This window comes from Carassius auratus, chromosome 7, assembly GCF_003368295.1.
Source record: "Carassius auratus strain Wakin chromosome 7, ASM336829v1, whole genome shotgun sequence".
In the NCBI taxonomy this organism is placed as follows: Eukaryota; Metazoa; Chordata; class Actinopteri; order Cypriniformes; family Cyprinidae; genus Carassius; species Carassius auratus.
Window position 1 is genome coordinate 22,844,618 of NC_039249.1, and position 16,284 is coordinate 22,860,901.

General features: G+C 36.5%; 2 protein-coding genes across 2 annotated transcripts; both read right to left on the bottom strand.

The window, feature by feature from the left end:
* Positions 1-5,248: 5,248 nt before the first annotated feature.
* Positions 5,249-10,320, bottom strand: LOC113106248 (tumor susceptibility gene 101 protein-like). The gene is made up of 10 exons (XM_026267964.1): positions 10,111-10,320; positions 9,940-10,027; positions 9,573-9,638; positions 9,279-9,442; positions 9,066-9,192; positions 8,887-8,947; positions 7,647-7,744; positions 6,910-7,112; positions 6,433-6,672; positions 5,249-6,331 (listed from the first exon to the last, which is right to left on the bottom strand). The coding sequence occupies exons 1-10, from the start codon at positions 10,153-10,155 to the stop codon at positions 6,242-6,244; spliced, it is 1,182 nt and encodes a 393-aa protein (XP_026123749.1). The 5' UTR covers positions 10,156-10,320; the 3' UTR covers positions 5,249-6,241.
* A 136-nt stretch (positions 10,321-10,456) lies between these two features.
* hrasb (HRas proto-oncogene, GTPase b) lies at positions 10,457-15,815 on the bottom strand. The gene is made up of 6 exons (XM_026267965.1): positions 15,494-15,815; positions 13,918-14,051; positions 13,447-13,625; positions 13,196-13,355; positions 12,630-12,754; positions 10,457-12,430 (listed from the first exon to the last, which is right to left on the bottom strand). The coding sequence occupies exons 2-5, from the start codon at positions 14,026-14,028 to the stop codon at positions 12,635-12,637; spliced, it is 570 nt and encodes a 189-aa protein (XP_026123750.1). The 5' UTR covers positions 14,029-14,051; positions 15,494-15,815; the 3' UTR covers positions 10,457-12,430; positions 12,630-12,634.
* Between the last annotated feature and the right edge of the window lie 469 nt (positions 15,816-16,284).

Consider the following 16,284-nt stretch of genomic DNA (forward strand, 5'->3'; position numbering starts at 1 on the left):
GTCTAGTCACATCAGAATCCACCAACATAGAACTGTTTAGAACTCTTTTTACCTATAAACATTGCTTGATCTGTGTATATTTCTCTGCTGTTTTGGACAAGTTCACTGAAGAAAGCAATATTTTTGGATAGAGAACTCGTATTTTAACCTGAAGCAACATTTTAAAGTAAAAAACATCTTAATGATGATTTTATTTTCTTTATATCGTCTCTATATTCATCTAAGATGCCCTGAGGGCAAGTACATTCTCAGCAAATGAGCAGTTTTGTGTGAACTAATCCTTGCCTTCTACCTGCTCGCCTGTATCTGTACTCTAGACTGCTTGACTTTGTGGGAGGAAATGCAGTAAACTTTCATTAGAAGTTGTCACACAGTCTTACTTTCTGAAATCAGATAGTTGCCAAGCAGCAGTATGTGAATCTATCATAAGGTACATTGCTCCAGTTCAGAAATAAACAGCAAGAGAGAGAACCTTTTCAACAGCTCATTAAGATACCACTACATAAAGCAGGCTTAGGAGAGAATAAATATATACTGCTCGTCCTTAATTATAATTAGAGAGAGATGTTTCTGGGGTAAATAATTACTACATAAGGCACAAATTGTTAGTAATTAGGAGGAGACTCTAGTGCAAGCAGAGATAATTAAGTCTGCACTTCTTAAATAATTGCACAGTGGCTAACAGAGAATGCTGCGTTGCAATTGTTGTCCCTTCAAATCAATGCAATTACAATAACCCAAGCTACATAGTTAACCCCTAACTTAATGTAGAGCACAACTCCTCTACCCTTTATTTTCTGCCTGTTCCTAAAGCATGGGCCTTGATTTTATGCTTATTGATTTTACCATTCTCTATTATGACTGTGACATTGCTTTCTGAGTATGTGGGTGACATACCTTATTCCTGACCATTCCGTTACATTAGCCTTTGTTTAGGGCTGTGTCCGAAATCTCTTTCTATACCCTCGTTCCCTACTCCCTATGTTAGTCTACAATATACATATACACCATTTAAGGAGTGACTAAAAACAAGGAAAGAATTCAGATATTGAATGCACCATTAAATGGCTGCTGTTTTTAACACTTAGATAACTAGCAGCCTCTAATCTTAAAATTTAACTAGCTTGTATAAACCTTAATTAAAACCCTCCCAATCAAATAAAAATGTACTTAAGGTAAAGTCACATTTTCCTAAGTTTGGTGAGATAATAATAATACATATGTTTAGGAATTTAACATGAGGGTGAAAGATTTCTCCATGCAGATTTCGCAGTTGGTCACCCAAATTCGCCACACTGACCAACTGAGACGAACTTTTGTGTGAACATATGCATTATGCGACTGAATATATCCACTATGACACCGTCCCTTCAAATAGTGCAATATTATATAAGGGTATAATGGGTGATTTCAGGTAGAGCTTAGGTGTAGGGCTTTAGAGATACGGACCAATCACGTAGCACCCTCAAGAATTCGCCACAAAAACCGTTGCTACTTTCATGTCTCTCTTAGCACTCATTCGCTCATATTTCAAAAACAAATGCAACTGTCGTCATATCAGTTGTAGTGAAAATGAGCCTTGTTGCAGTGTTTTTCTTGTTACTAGGCCGATTGTTTTATATTTTGTTATGGTAAAATGATTTCTGTCATGACAATTCTCGGAGGGGGTGGCATGGTGATGTACATGACAATGTTAATTTGTTTGGTCTTGGTGGAATAGATCTACTATGCTGCTTCTGCTGCTGTGGCACAGCAAATACTGAGATATGCTACTATCAAAACATCTATAACATGCTGCTGTGAGCATGTAAGTAATACTGCTGCTGCAAATATACATGAAATAACCCCCATATAGCATATGGGACATCACCCGTAGCAGATCTATACAGGTGGAGCTGGGGAAGGTGGAGGGCTTCTGAAGCACCCTACAACTGCTACAGCAAGCACTAGTCATATACTAGTCATAAATCATGCTATGTCTACACAGGATGAGACAGTTGTTGTGTCGCTCCGTGCCGCGCTGCCACAGCTAAAGTCTGTCTACACTGGATGCGACAAATCGACCGTTTAAAATAATTTTAAATTTGTGTCAATACATCGTAAATAGAACACGGCAGCAGTTTAATGTTAGGGATTTGTTGTGTGGTGTTGTGCCACATCTAGTGTACATTAGACCGCATCACTGATTATAATGAATGAGTTGTATAGTTCTATGGTTAGACCTATAGGACTGCGCCATCTAGAGTTTCATGCCTGAACTTTGTATATAATAAATAATAATATGTGACCAACTGACCATCCACACAGGATAGTTCCTTGCCTGTGGCCCAAGATGCTGGGATAATATCCAGCATCCCTGCGATCCTACACAGGATATGCAGTTTGGAGTATAATTGATGGATTATAGGTATTTACACTTCATGACTCTGATCACCTTGTCAAGACTTATTTTAATAAAATAATTACCTCACTGTATATTATCTTTTACTTGTTTACACTATATTTTGAACCATATCATATTTTTGTACCATATCAACATTCTTTCTGTATGAAATTTCCAATAAATAAAGTACATCTCATTTAAGATCCTACGTACCCTGTTTACAAGACAAAAACTCAAATACTCAGAAATACCAAAATATCAAACATGACCTTCAACTGCTAGTATGGGCAAATTTCACTGGCTTTCTGTCAATCCAACCAATCTTTCATTACTTGGAGGGTGGATTTCAAATCCTGAGGCTTTCACTTGGTGATATTTTTACTCTGTTCCCAGATATACAGATCCTTTGGGGATCCACATTGGTCAGTTCAGTCAAACCCTTGTGCCCTGGGTTTGGCCCAGAGAGCTTTCTTAAACTAAGGTCATCAGACTGTCAGAAAGAACAAAACCTATAACATTCCCATACAATGGGGCTTCCGCCGGACAGACCATCAATGTCTCAGCTTTGTCTTGTCACTGCAGGCTACGACCACCACTCCAGCTGAGAGCAACGGCAATGACCTGACAGCCAATAAACATTTTCACCAGTTTCCTCTGCCTCACACGCAGAGGCCAGTAAAAATCGACAATGCCAAGGTGACACATTAAGCCTCGTAAAAATATTTGTAGGCTCTGTGTTCCTTTTTTTTTTTTTACGAGCATTTTGTTGAGTGTTTACGGGCCTGATCTGAGATACTACATCAAATCCATGGTATACTAAATCAAACGTGACTTTCGTCACCTTTCAGATAAAAGACACTGAGAAGGCTTGTAATCTGTTCAGTTCAAAAAGGACACAGGAAGGTTATCAGTCAATGCAGTACCACCTAAAGCGATCAAGAAAAAGAAATATGGCAAATATCAGAATTTCGACAGAAGATTGTGAAAAGGCAGAGAGGGGTGGGTTAAAAGGAGCAAAGGCTGTTATGAAGGTTAGTGATTGAGGTTAGCAACTATGACAGGCCTATTAGCGCTAACATCTCCACCTGCTGACACATCACTGCCTAGCAGCAATGAGTGAATTAGATTTAACATCACATCCAGCCGCCACACATCTCCTGTCCCCTTTCAACCCAAACCAGAATCACGAAAAGCAGAGGTTTCAGCAGCGGCGGGCTGTTTCTTTCTCTCATGTGCAATAAAAGCTGATTAGAGTTGAAACAGTTGACCGGTCCTACCCTCCTTCACAGCTGCTGGATTAGAGGCTGAAGCCCATCATCTGTGAAATGAAATTTCAGATGGTCGAACAGGGACAGTCTGGGGTGCAGACTGTATGTATGCTAGTGTCAGAGGGTAGAAAGGGGCACAAGACACATATGCAAGGTCACACATCACAGCTAAAAGGTTAATGTGAAGAGGAAGATAAACATTTATCAGTCATGTGGTAACAGGACACACTCTTCATTGAAATGTATGAAGCCCAGTCATTAGCAGCGATAGACAATCAATTGTGTCTCAAAAAAATATCACACAAATATGAAGATTCATCAGTTTGCTGAGTTTAGAGCATCAAGAAATCGAGACAGAAATAGATTTATATTTAGAACAAAATTTAAAATCACTGTCCCTCAAATAAAAATTGCTTGAAAATTGCTATAGAAATTATTTTCACAGAAATTACTAGTAAATCTCAAACAATTCAGACAAGCAAAAACAAAACGGCAAGTGGCACTGAATTAAACATGACATTTTGAAGTACAAACACTGAAAAACTAGCTTTATTTACAACTTGTGTATGATAACAGAATACTTCCATGGCACACAGGAGTACAGTAATTCATTCATCTCAACATATTTCAGATCGAAGGCTACAGCTTTACTAGATGACAAGAGTGCTTAAACACGGATGGATGACAGTTGCAGAGTTGCCAGATCTGCATATAAAAAATCAACCAGTTACACAATTCTAAATACAAAAACGTAACCTCTGATATTCCGTAAAATGCATGTTTTCCTGTCACTGTCATGCATCACACACACAATTTCAACTTGTGTCTAGCTGCATACAGTCGGTTTTCATTTATATCTTGACAGCTGCTGGACAAATTCCTTTGGTGGGAGTGGTGATCTTTTATTTTAGAACTGTTTGAAAATTAACTATTAGATTACAATCTAAAATTAAAACTTCAAGATATTCCTAACAGGTTTTTAATAGAAGTGTCTGTAGATGACGTCATGCTTTTATTTTTGAATAACTAGCAACAATCCAGTAGAGACCAGTCAAGCTGTTACCATGGAGATGAAAACATTCAGGCTCCCTACCAGTGCCCCTCCTTCACAAAAATCTCTTTACTATGTCTCATCATCCAGTAGAGTTTTATCACTAGCAGAATATATATTGGATTGAATCAAATATTTCAATACAGGCATTTCTGTCAAATATAATTTAGACATTTAACCTGTGAAGGAATAAAATAAATAAATGAACCCACTCCTGGCAACAGTTTAAAAATTCAGGAAAACAGCAAATTTGGCGACCCTGGTCAGGTGTTCAAAGCAGCTCTTATTATATTCTGCATTCTACCACCAAATAGAAAACAAAATTTGTCACTAGTTGATTAGTTTATTTTTTTTATTTTTTTCCTTTCAAGGGACACTGAGTATTAAGTATTACATGCAGTTTGTGATATTTTGATACAAAAAATAAATAAAATTGTTAGAAAGAAAAAAATGAAACTAAATTATAGATTTTACATTTTAAAACCCTAAAGCAAAGTTTAAACATCTAATGTGGCAGTGTAAGGCATTTAGATAAGCAGACACAGATTTAAGAGATTTTTTTCTTGCTTTTATTTCAGATTTTCATTTTTAAATACCCTCAAACCTCCAAGAGACGCACAATTATTTTGTTTCCCTTGATTGTAAGTAAAACACTTTATCCATGATTAAACCAGCGATCTAACAATGACTAAAAAAAGAAAAAAAGAAAATCTATCCTTTATACTTTGTTGGCTTACACATCACATCTCAAATACATATACAAGTTCAATCTCAGAAATGTCTGCATAATATTCTTGTCATTAAATCTGCAAGAATACCAAGTGCATTCTTGTAAACTGACTGCATAAGAACTGTTAATATGATTGACAACACATATAAATCACATGCAGGACTGCAAAGGTGTGTTAGGTAGTGGACAATGATAATGATAAAGCATAATGCTATAATTCGATTCTGAGATGTTAAGAAGATTGATTTACTAAAATAAAACAAAGTGCTGATTTTAAGAGAATTATTCAAAACAGGTACATATTAGGAGATTAAACAATATAAAAATAAGACATTCAGGTAGAGCATATAGAATGCAATTCTCAAACTTCTTTCCCTTTACCCTATTTCTGAAAGACACTTTAGAAGAATATGAGGCACAAGTTACAAAAGTGCACCGGTTGCTGTTTTTTATTTATTTATATAAGGTTATGATAAATTCCATAGTTGAGCAAAAATATATTTTACAAATGTTTGATTTCCTTCCATTGTTTTCTTTTCTAAGGTAAGAACCTCAAAGCTCACTTCATCTGTTACATAATAAAGGTATATTCAAAGCACTTGTTGTTTTTAATAATGATGATATTAATGTAAACTTGAATATTTTGGTCATAAGTATATTAGTTACCTTTCACATCTTTTTGTACAGTACTTAGACTGTGATTTATAAAAAGGAGGGTCCTGAACCTCCTGTTCTTGGATCAAATGTAGGGTCCTTGCCATATAGTGCATGTGTTACAGCTGAGAGGGGCAATGATTTTTTTGGGCAGGTCAGTACAGGTCACTGAGGCCTGCTATTTTCCGGGCCTTCTGCATCAGGGCTCTCAGTTGGAACTGTTTTCTGGAGAGTAGGCGCACGTGCTGCACACAGAAAAAGAATACTCGGAATTAATATTTAAATATTGCATTTTACAGCTTAGACAACAGTAACAAAAAACGCACAGGGTACAGTTGAGACTAACCTTAAGAAAGACATCCAAGTCAATGACATCTCTGCGCAGCGCTTCACCTAAGTAGAAGATTGTGTCTTCTATGGCGTTTTCTTCAGCGTAGAGGTTCAGAATCTGCTTATACAGAGGAGCGGTGGGCAAAATCACATCGTCAATATCATTGTTCTCAGACTGGTTCTCCATTTTTCTCAGAGCAGCAGTCAGCTCTTCATCTTTCTGCTTAAGGAGCTCAGTGTTTCTGTCCACATCAGCCTGCAATTCAATGGAAAATAACATTATTATTTTGTATTTTACAAAATATTGCAAAACATTGTTTTCAAGCCAATACTTTGTTAAAAGAAGGATTTACTAGAAAGTATATATATATATACACACACACACACACACACACACATAAATACAGTAGATAAAAGCTTAAGTCGCTATTAGCTAGTATCAAATATTAATTAAGTATCAATTAGGTAAAAAGGTACAAAAAGTCCCATGTACCATCTCCAGGTCTAGTTTGGTCACCATCTCCTCTAGCTTCTGGTGGCCTCTCTTTAGGTCCTCTTCTGTCCTTTTCAGTGCATCCAGCTCTGCCTGTGCTCGATCCATCTCTTCTTTCATTCGCCAGCGCAACTTGTCACTGACTGCAGACACCAAAGATGCACGGATTGTGTCCTCACCAATGGTACCGTCACGGGTGGGTCCTGAAACACAGCAAAAAAACAAACAGGTTTGCAAGTGTATCAATGTACAGTTTTTTGGAATGGGTTTATGTACATTACCATTCAAAAGCTGGGTTGGGAACATTTTTTTAATACTTTTGAAAGATGCCTCTAAAGCTCACCAACGCTGCATTTATTTGATCAAGAACACAGAAACAACAGTCACATTGCGAATATAAGTACAATTATTCTAATTATTCTAATATGGTGATTTGCTTATAAAGAAATATTTCTTTTTACAGCTGAAATCAGTTTTGCAGCTTAATACTTATCTGGAAATTGATGAATAGAAAGTTCAAAATAACAATATTTATTTGAAATGTCGATCTTTTTTTTTTTTTTTTTCATTATAAATGCCTTTACTGCTACTTTTGATCAGTTTGATAAACTTAATGACCCCCGTTTTGAATAGTAGTGTACTTTGAGACTGATGTCAGTTTAGAAAGGCATGATTTGTACGTGTCTTACTGGATTCTTGATTTCACTATTCATTTAACATGCAAGATGCTTGCTCACCCACTGTAGTGGCAGAAGACCCTGGGGTGTATAGAGAGGAGCCTGAGGTAGTGGGGTATCCAGAGCCTACTGCAGGATAAGGGTAGCCCTGATATCCACTGGCAGACAGACAGACAGAAAGAATGAAAAAAGTATATCCATGCATACAGTACAGACAAAGTGTTTGGACACACCTTCTCATTCAAAGAGTTTTCTTTATTTTCATGACTATGAAAATTGTAGAGTCACACTGAAGGCATTAAACTATGAATTAACACATGTGGAATTATATATGGAATTATATACATAACAAAAAAGTGTGAAACAACTGAAAATATGCCATATTCTAGGTTCTTCAAAGTAGCCACCTTTTGCTTTTATTACTGCTTTGCACACTCTTGGCATTCTCTTGATATAGAGTAACATTTCCTTGGTATTTACACAGCAAGGTTTAATGCAACAACACATATCGAACAAATTGTCCCATCTCTTTATATGCAGTATATTCAGACAAAGCAGTCTGTTTACATTACTCACCTGTCACAAGCATAGAAATAACTTTTTATCAGTAGTAAACAAGTTGCTAAAGGTCACCAAGATTGACATTATTTTACACATCCTATATCTTAGAAATATCCACAAAATTAAAAAACACATATGAAAGGATGCCAAAACCCTATGTTTTTTTTTTTTTTTTTTTTTTTGCTGTCTAAATGCATGTAACAAGATCTGATCTATGGCAGATGTCTGAGAAATACACTACCATTCAAAAGTGAAACCTCAAGCTCATCAATGCTGCATTTAACAAAAATACTGTAAAACAGTCATTTTTTATATTATTACAGTTTAAAATACATGTGTTTATATTTTAATATATTTTTAAAAATATTCCTCTGTTGGCAAAGCTACATTTACAGCAGTCATATCTTCAGTCTTCTTGTCATATGATCTATCAGAAAACATTCTAATAAGCTGATCTGCTGCTCAAGAAACATGTCTTATTATTACCAATGTTGAAAACAGATATGCTGCTTAATATTTTTCTGGAAACTGTGATACATTTTACTGTGATAGCAGTCATTTAAACTAGAATAAACACTAATTAAAACATTATAAATGTCTTTACTGGCACTTTTGATAAATTGAATGTATCCTTGCTGAATGAAAGTATGAATTTCTTTTAGAGATAAAAACCATACTTCTTTTGAATGGTAGTGTTTATATGTATGAACTGGTTGATTGGCACACTGAAAGCACTTACCCTGGATTGGCAGAGTGACCTTGACCATAAGGCAACCCTGGTGTGCTGGGCATGTAAGAAGCTGGAAAAACATTGAATCATATAATTACTGCTCATTCATAAAGTCAGAATGCTCTAACAAATGTTACATAAATCTTAAAATAGGTTTTCTTTTAGATCAGACATAAGTCTACTCTCACTGTTAGGTGGGCCTGCTGCGGGGAATGCTTGGTAAGTTGTCTGAGTGGTGGGCCGCGAGAAAACGGGTGGTTCTTCTCCAAACACCACAATCATCACCTGGATCAGTCCTAACAATTCAGACTGGGGCTAAAATAGACAAAAAGAAACAAAAAGTAGGTCTATGTCCTCGTAAATTAAACCTACAAATATAAAAAGTGAAAAAAGACCCTCACAGGTTTCCATTCATGCAGGTATGGGAGGTAAATCTTTCCATTGGCATCAACATGTTTCCCTGTTTTTATCATCATGGCACTTGTGGGTTTGACAAAACAGATGGGAGGGTTGTAGGGATAGGTGTCTAGAAACCACAGGCAGATGGGAATGTTGTACACGTTTCCTATAGAAGAGGAATATATTAAATAGGGAAAAGGGTCTAACGTAAAGAAATGACAGCTGGATTGTTAAACAGGTCTGAGGAGTGGAGAAGCTCAAACACTTCTAGAAAGCAATGCTCTCTCTCTCTGTACCTCTGAAGCTTACTGGCACAGTTCCTGTGAGACTCAACAGCTCTTTGGTGGAGCCATCATTGAACACTGAAACAAAGAAAACAAAATACATACCTGTATATTTACTATTTAACTGGAACTGGTGTCATTCAGAAAACAACCTGTCCAAATACTTCCGCTTTTATGTTCAGCAATATAACGTTAGTTATATTTAAAAATGAAGACACAAGTGTATATTATTTAATATACAGCAGAATTTGCCTTTATTTATTTTATCCTTATTGAAAACAACGCCACTTTCTTTTAAATAAACCTAACGCAATGACGTTTAAACATCTGTAGGTGTGGTTGAAGTTTGGAAGCACAGTAAAGTAAAGTCTAATCTTACCGTAGTTGTCCATCACAGGTTTAAGATCCTTATAGTGAGACGTCACGTTTGTTATGTCGCGTAGTGTCAGATCCCTGTATTTATAAATCTGTTACAAAGAAATAACATCACCTATATTACGACAAACACACTTTGTAAACAACTTCTCTGGTCCGCAAGTGTTTTACATACCTTCGACAGCATTTTGCGCAGGTTACTTTCGCTAATTGCCGTCATGCTTAAAAGGACTATGAACTAACGTACTACTTAAAACGAGTGTACAGTGTTTAATATTTAAATGATGTAGTTGCTGTTACGGACATAAACTAAAGATCAAATCATCGCATCTATAACTAACAAGGAAATCTCTGCTCAAAAACATGAAGTCACTTCCGGTCAGATGACCGATGACGCAGAACTGACGTGAACGTTACTGCTAGAATAATATTGTTAACTTTTCTAAATTCTCCTTTAGGATATAGTAACTAATTAATGCGTTACTTTTTAATGTGCAAATGTGAAAATAAAACTCAGGAAACCGGGAAAGCCTCTTTATTTGATATTCTTACTTTAAACAATAATAGCTATCAGTAGGCACATGACGTATATTGTTAAAAGGAAATTAATTGCTGTCTTCACACGTTATAGACACAAAATAAAAATAAATTCTTAAAAATACTCATATTGTTAAGTGGCCTATTAATTGCTGCAAAACCCAATATATTTAATAGCAGAACCGAGACAGCTTTTGGGGATTTTCTTTTGTGGAACGCTACTATAACACTGTGTCCTACCATTTTATCCCCTTATAAAAGAAAACATAAAGATTATTTAGCAGCAGCAGTTGGCGTAAGACAAGTTCAAAACAGGATACAGAGGAACGTTCACGTGTTTGTGGGTTATTTTACATAACGTTAATTCGAGTGTTACGGAAAATGGCCATTAACAACATTATTATAAATAAAATGATATTCAGTAAGTGGCAGCAATCACGCCACCTGATGAACCCACATTATTCTGTGGAATCAGAGACAGTAAATTCATCAACAAACAAAAAATCTGTGTATGCTCACAGCATTCTGTCAGAAACCCTTGAAGGTCATATCCATCGCGAATGACGTGATTTAAAGGGAGAATCATATCCGTCCATGTGTGTCCTTGAGAACAATCAATAGACTGTCAGAGAATAAAACACACCGCAATCCTTATAGAGATAAATCATCAAATTTTTACCAGAAAGAGAAGACACTCACTGCTAGGAGTTAATCAGATTCACATAAATGAACTATAAAGATCTTTGTTGAGATATAAAATCTGTTCTTTGCAAAAAGACATGAGCTACTTTAAGCAATCAAGAAAGAGAAAGTCCAGACTGTTGCTCTTCCCTGCAATTACAAGGCCATATGTTGCCTATGAATAAATATAGCAGACATAAAATAATGTTCCCTATGATAATTTACAGTATGGGTATACAAACAGTCAATTTGTTTTTAGTTTTTTTTTTTCATTTGAATTTTTCACATTTAAACCTACACCAGTCTTCACTCCCTAATGACGCAATCATGGAAAATTTACTTCAGAATGGCATAAAGGGGAAATGCAGTAGAAGATTAGACTATATGATATACATGTAAAAGTTTCAAGCTTATGCCCTGAACATGGGTACAGCACAGTGCATGGCAAGAATATCAACAAGGCTTTTCAGTCCAAGATTTAAGTTTATAGTAACTTTGCATTCATTTTCCAACAACTATGATTATTATTTGAAGAGATCTGACGTCTTTAGCCAATGCAATTATTTGCAATGCATTTGTCTATCATAAATAAAAAGCATCACATCTGAATACCAAGCCACATAGACCCTGAGGCCCATTCAAAACCAGAAGCAAACAAAGAATAAAGTCCTCCACTTCTACATTTTGTCCTAAACCTTGTGCAAAATAAAGACTCATCGGAGGTTTAGCCTCTAATTGCAATCTATTGCACCATAACCTGTGATAATTACACTGCATATGACTAAAAGTCCTCTTTGCAAGAGAACGCCATGAATTATGTACATTTTATTAGGTTAGACTTGCTCTAAGCAAATGATAATACAAATCTTTCTCACATCCAGACATATGCTAATATAACTGATGTAGTATTTCTCCTCTCCATCTCGTAAAGTATTTTTCTAACATCCACATCTGACAAAGCAATATGAGAGGTTATTTTCTGAGCTATTAATTCCAGTTAAGAGTAGATAGGTTGTTTAATGTAAATATATTTAAGTGTGACAGCTTCATCCAGTCGTAGCAACTCCAGTGTTGAGACCGTTAAAATGAGGTACAACTTATTACATCTCCAGTGAAGGAGCGAAATGGGAAAATCCCTAAGAAGACTGCAGGGCTGCCAGATTAAAGATTTCCCTTTTACACAGTCTGCTCTTAATGTCCAGCATCTGTGTAGGTGTTGCAGTGTTTGTGGTCTGGAAGGCTGCACCGCTCTGAAAGCCAGGTCAAATGAACATTCACTGCAAAGAGAAGGGGAGAACTGAGTACACATGAGCAGCGGTACACAGTGGCTTAATTATCCAGGAATACTTGCATGTTTAATCGACTGAGAATCATATGAATATACACTAGATTACTTGTATGTTTCATTTATTGAGAATCATATGAATATATACTAGGCTGCATGGTTTAGCAGCTTACAGAATAAAACATGTTTACCAGGATCATGACACCACACAGCGGCAGTTCATACAGCCTTGGCCATTGTCATCTGGCGGGTTCAGTTTCCTCAGCTTATGCTGCCTGATTTCACGGACAAGAGTGTAAAAGGCATCTTCCACTCCCTAAAAAGAAACACACACACACAGACACACTAACTAAGGCTTTTCTTCTTACGTTCTGCCTGTTGGTGATAGTTTATCCTGAGCTGCACATGCAGCCACACTCTTAAAAATAAAAGCTCCAAAATGTTTTTTTTTTTTTGTAGGGATGCAATAGAAGAACCATTTTAGTGTTCCCCAAAGAACCTTTCAGCAAACAGTTCCCAAAAGAACCATTTTGTCTTAGCACAAAGAACATTTTAGTACCGTACTCTAAAAAACTTTTTTCCACCATGAAGGACCTTTGTGCAATGGAAAGGTTTCATGGATGTTAAAAATGTTCTTCACGGAACCTCAAATGCCAATAAAGAAATTTAATTTTTCAATTCCGGCAGCTTGACACTTGACGGAATTTTATAATCAAATGTTATATAACAGAATTTATTCGGTCAAAATGTTTCTAACCTGTCTTGTCTTGGCTGAGGTTTCAATGTAGGGAATACCGTAGCTGCGGGCCAGTTCCTGGGCTTGTCTTGTGTCCACAGTGCGTGCTGGTAAGTCACATTTATTACCCACAAGCACCATGGGCACATCATCTGAATCTTTAACCCTCTTAATCTGTTCCCTTTTAAAAGCAATGAAAACAAACAAACATTTAGAATAGTGTATTTATATCAAATTAAAATAAAATAAGCAACATATTTCTTTCATTTAACCTGTACTGATGAATGTCCTCAAAAGACTTGGTATTGTTGATGGCAAAGACACAGAGAAAGCCCTCTCCGGTCCTCATGTACTGGTCTCTCATTGCACTGTACTCTTCCTGACCTGCAGTATCCAAGATATCCAACAGACACGTCTCTCCATCAATCACCACCTGTTTCCTATACGAGTCCTGTGAGGAAGAGCAGGGCATCAATATCATTTGAATAGATGTTCAATGTTTCTAAATTCTCCTACTGCTCAGTTGATATGGAAATATACAGTGAAATGTATTTTGTTTCTGAAAAGAAAGTGAAAACTGTGGCCTGTTTGGTTAAAGTGGCAGGAATGCTTTACCCCCAGATGAAATTTTGATGTTTCATATGTGTATTATATTTGAATTTAAGTAACACTCTTCTGAACTGAGGATAGTTAAATAAATAAATAACAAAGGCAAATGTCTGAAAATACCAGCTTGACTTTACCTCAATGGTCGGGTCGTATTCATCAACAAAGTGGTTCTGAATGAGCTGGATGGTCAGAGCGCTCTTGCCCACGCCACCTGCACCAACAACCACTAACTTATACTCCGTCATTCTCACTGCTGCGGCGTCTGAAGCTGAGGGGAAACAAGGAACAAAGGCATTTGAGAAAACAAAGAATTTGGGAAATAAAACTCAAAGTGAAAATAGTAAAAAAGGGAAGCCACTCGAAATCTATATAAAGTATAGCACTTTCCTGGAGAGAAGTGTTCTCTTGAGTATCTAATACAGATGATATTACGCTTGTGTCGTGTGACGTAACGCTAGACAAAAAGAAAAGCTATTTTAGGTTGCCAGAGGAAACTTATATACGTTTCCTGACAGTGATCTATTTGTGTTATTAGTTCAAATGCTTGGTGCAGTGTTAAAAGAATCTATTTCACTCACATCCTGTGTGATTTAATTCCTTCCAAACGTATTCTGACAACCTTCTTAAAATATGTATTTTTTTATACATATATATCTCCTTGCATATGGAGCAGATGTAAAACCCTTTGACATTTAATAAACTAAATACAAAAAGGTTATTAAACAACTCTGTTATTTGCTAAAGAGATCAAAAAGAAATGATGGGTCATCTGAATCACTGTGCCCTATTTTAAAATATTAAAAATATCAGGTTCAGCTGGATACTCCATCAAGTATTCCATTTGAAAATCTATTTTTAGCTCTTCCACCTGTCATGTAGCCTTACCTGTGCAAATAATTCGTAGAACTTTTATATTACTTTTAGTTTCTGGATCACGGTAAAGCATCTGGTCTTACTTTGAATTCATTTTTTTTTTTTTTTTTTGCCCATTATATTATTAATCATACTGTACCAGGGGTGTCACCCTTTACAGACTTTCACAGCACACACAATGCACTCACACCCATAATTATATATACATAACATACATAAGATTCACACACATACATATGGATTTATACATATGTATGGCTATGTGTGTAATATACAGGGAAAAAATATATAATATATATATACATATAGCTGGAATACAATGACATCACCTTTATCGATTTCTCAGACGATGGGCAATGTAAACAACATGGTCATTCGGGTGAGCTGATCGCTGCTAGCCTTACAATACATTTAATAGCAACCAATCTATGTGATAAGAAGTTTCAATAACGTCCCTAAACAAAACCCATCAGAGTACAAAAACTAGTCTTAGCCAAACGTCTCCTGCTCTGTTGGTTTAAACGAACTCACTCCTGCTGCATCGACCATTATTTCAATGCAGAACAGCGCTGTATGTATAGGAGTATTTGATAGTTGCACAGCTCGCTACAATGTATCAAACTAGATTAATTGAAATCAGGCGCGCTCACTGATTTGACGCATTTGTTTCGTTTTTCATGTTTACTAGGAGCAGTTCTCCAGTTTCGAGATGCTGGTGGAATGATTTATGTCCTGACGCCAACAAAATGTTCCGTCCAGTTCTGCAAGGAACATTTTGCTGCGGCTCTTATTCCTGCGCGACACACGGCATAGAAAGATAGCGGCTGGACTACTTACAAAACACACGGCGCGGTTCACTCGTCTCGACGACATTCAACACAAGTCAGTAATATGTCGACATCCTTCCCGCTGCTCCCCTCAAAGCTCTGCTGCTCAGCACTGTTTTCGTCATTCAGCTCGACTTCTTCTTCTTCTGCTGCTCCCGCGGCACAGATTCACTCAAGCAGATGCGATCAACACAAACATTGAACAACGGGCTGCCGGTGTGCGTCGACTGATATGCGAGCAGTGTGTGTGTGTGTGTGTGTGTGTAGGGGGAAGAAGAAGAAGAAGAGGGCGCTTAGAGCCACAGCACACGCCCAAACCCTGTGTGTCTCAATACACACCACCACCACCAAACGAATACACACACACACACTCAAACAATCACTCTCAGCCTCACTTACAACACAGGTGGGCTGTCTTATGTCGCAAAACACAAAAACAACATATTTCTTTCTTTCTCTCTTTTTTTCTTCAGAAGTAGATTATAAAAAATGGCAATTAGAAGGAAATTTCAGATTATACATCCAATGAGTCAACTTAAAAAAATCATAATAATAATAAATGAATAAATTCTGTAATTCCTCCTTTGATTTTTATCCCCCCCATTTTACACAACAATGCTCATAAAAAATAAAAAACACACAATGACTGAATATTAACAAACATTAATTGTATTTTTTTCCAATTCAGTCCTTTCTTTCTCAAAAATGTATATATAAATAAATAAAAACACAAATACTGACAATTACAATGAAATTTTAAATGATTTAAAAAAAAATTTTTATTACTACTACTACTACTAC

What these genes read in the sequence shown, in the direction of transcription:
- LOC113106248 (XM_026267964.1), bottom strand. Translation starts at nt 10,155, where the DNA reads ATGACGGCAATTAGCGAAAGTAACCTGCGCAAAATGCTGTCGAAG. An exon ending in GTCTTCTGCCACTACAGTGG is followed by an intron (nt 7,113 to 7,646) that starts GTGAGCAAGCAT and finishes GCTGTGTTTCAG; the next exon opens with GACCCACCCGTGACGGTACC. An exon ending in ACTTGGATGTCTTTCTTAAG is followed by an intron (nt 6,332 to 6,432) that starts GTTAGTCTCAAC and finishes TTCTGTGTGCAG; the next exon opens with CACGTGCGCCTACTCTCCAG.
- hrasb (XM_026267965.1), bottom strand. Translation starts at nt 14,028, where the DNA reads ATGACGGAGTATAAGTTAGTGGTTGTTGGTGCAGGTGGCGTGGGCAAG. An exon ending in AATACGACCCGACCATTGAG is followed by an intron (nt 13,626 to 13,917) that starts GTAAAGTCAAGC and finishes TCTTCCTCACAG; the next exon opens with GACTCGTATAGGAAACAGGT. An exon ending in GAGGACATTCATCAGTACAG is followed by an intron (nt 13,356 to 13,446) that starts GTTAAATGAAAG and finishes TGCTTTTAAAAG; the next exon opens with GGAACAGATTAAGAGGGTTA.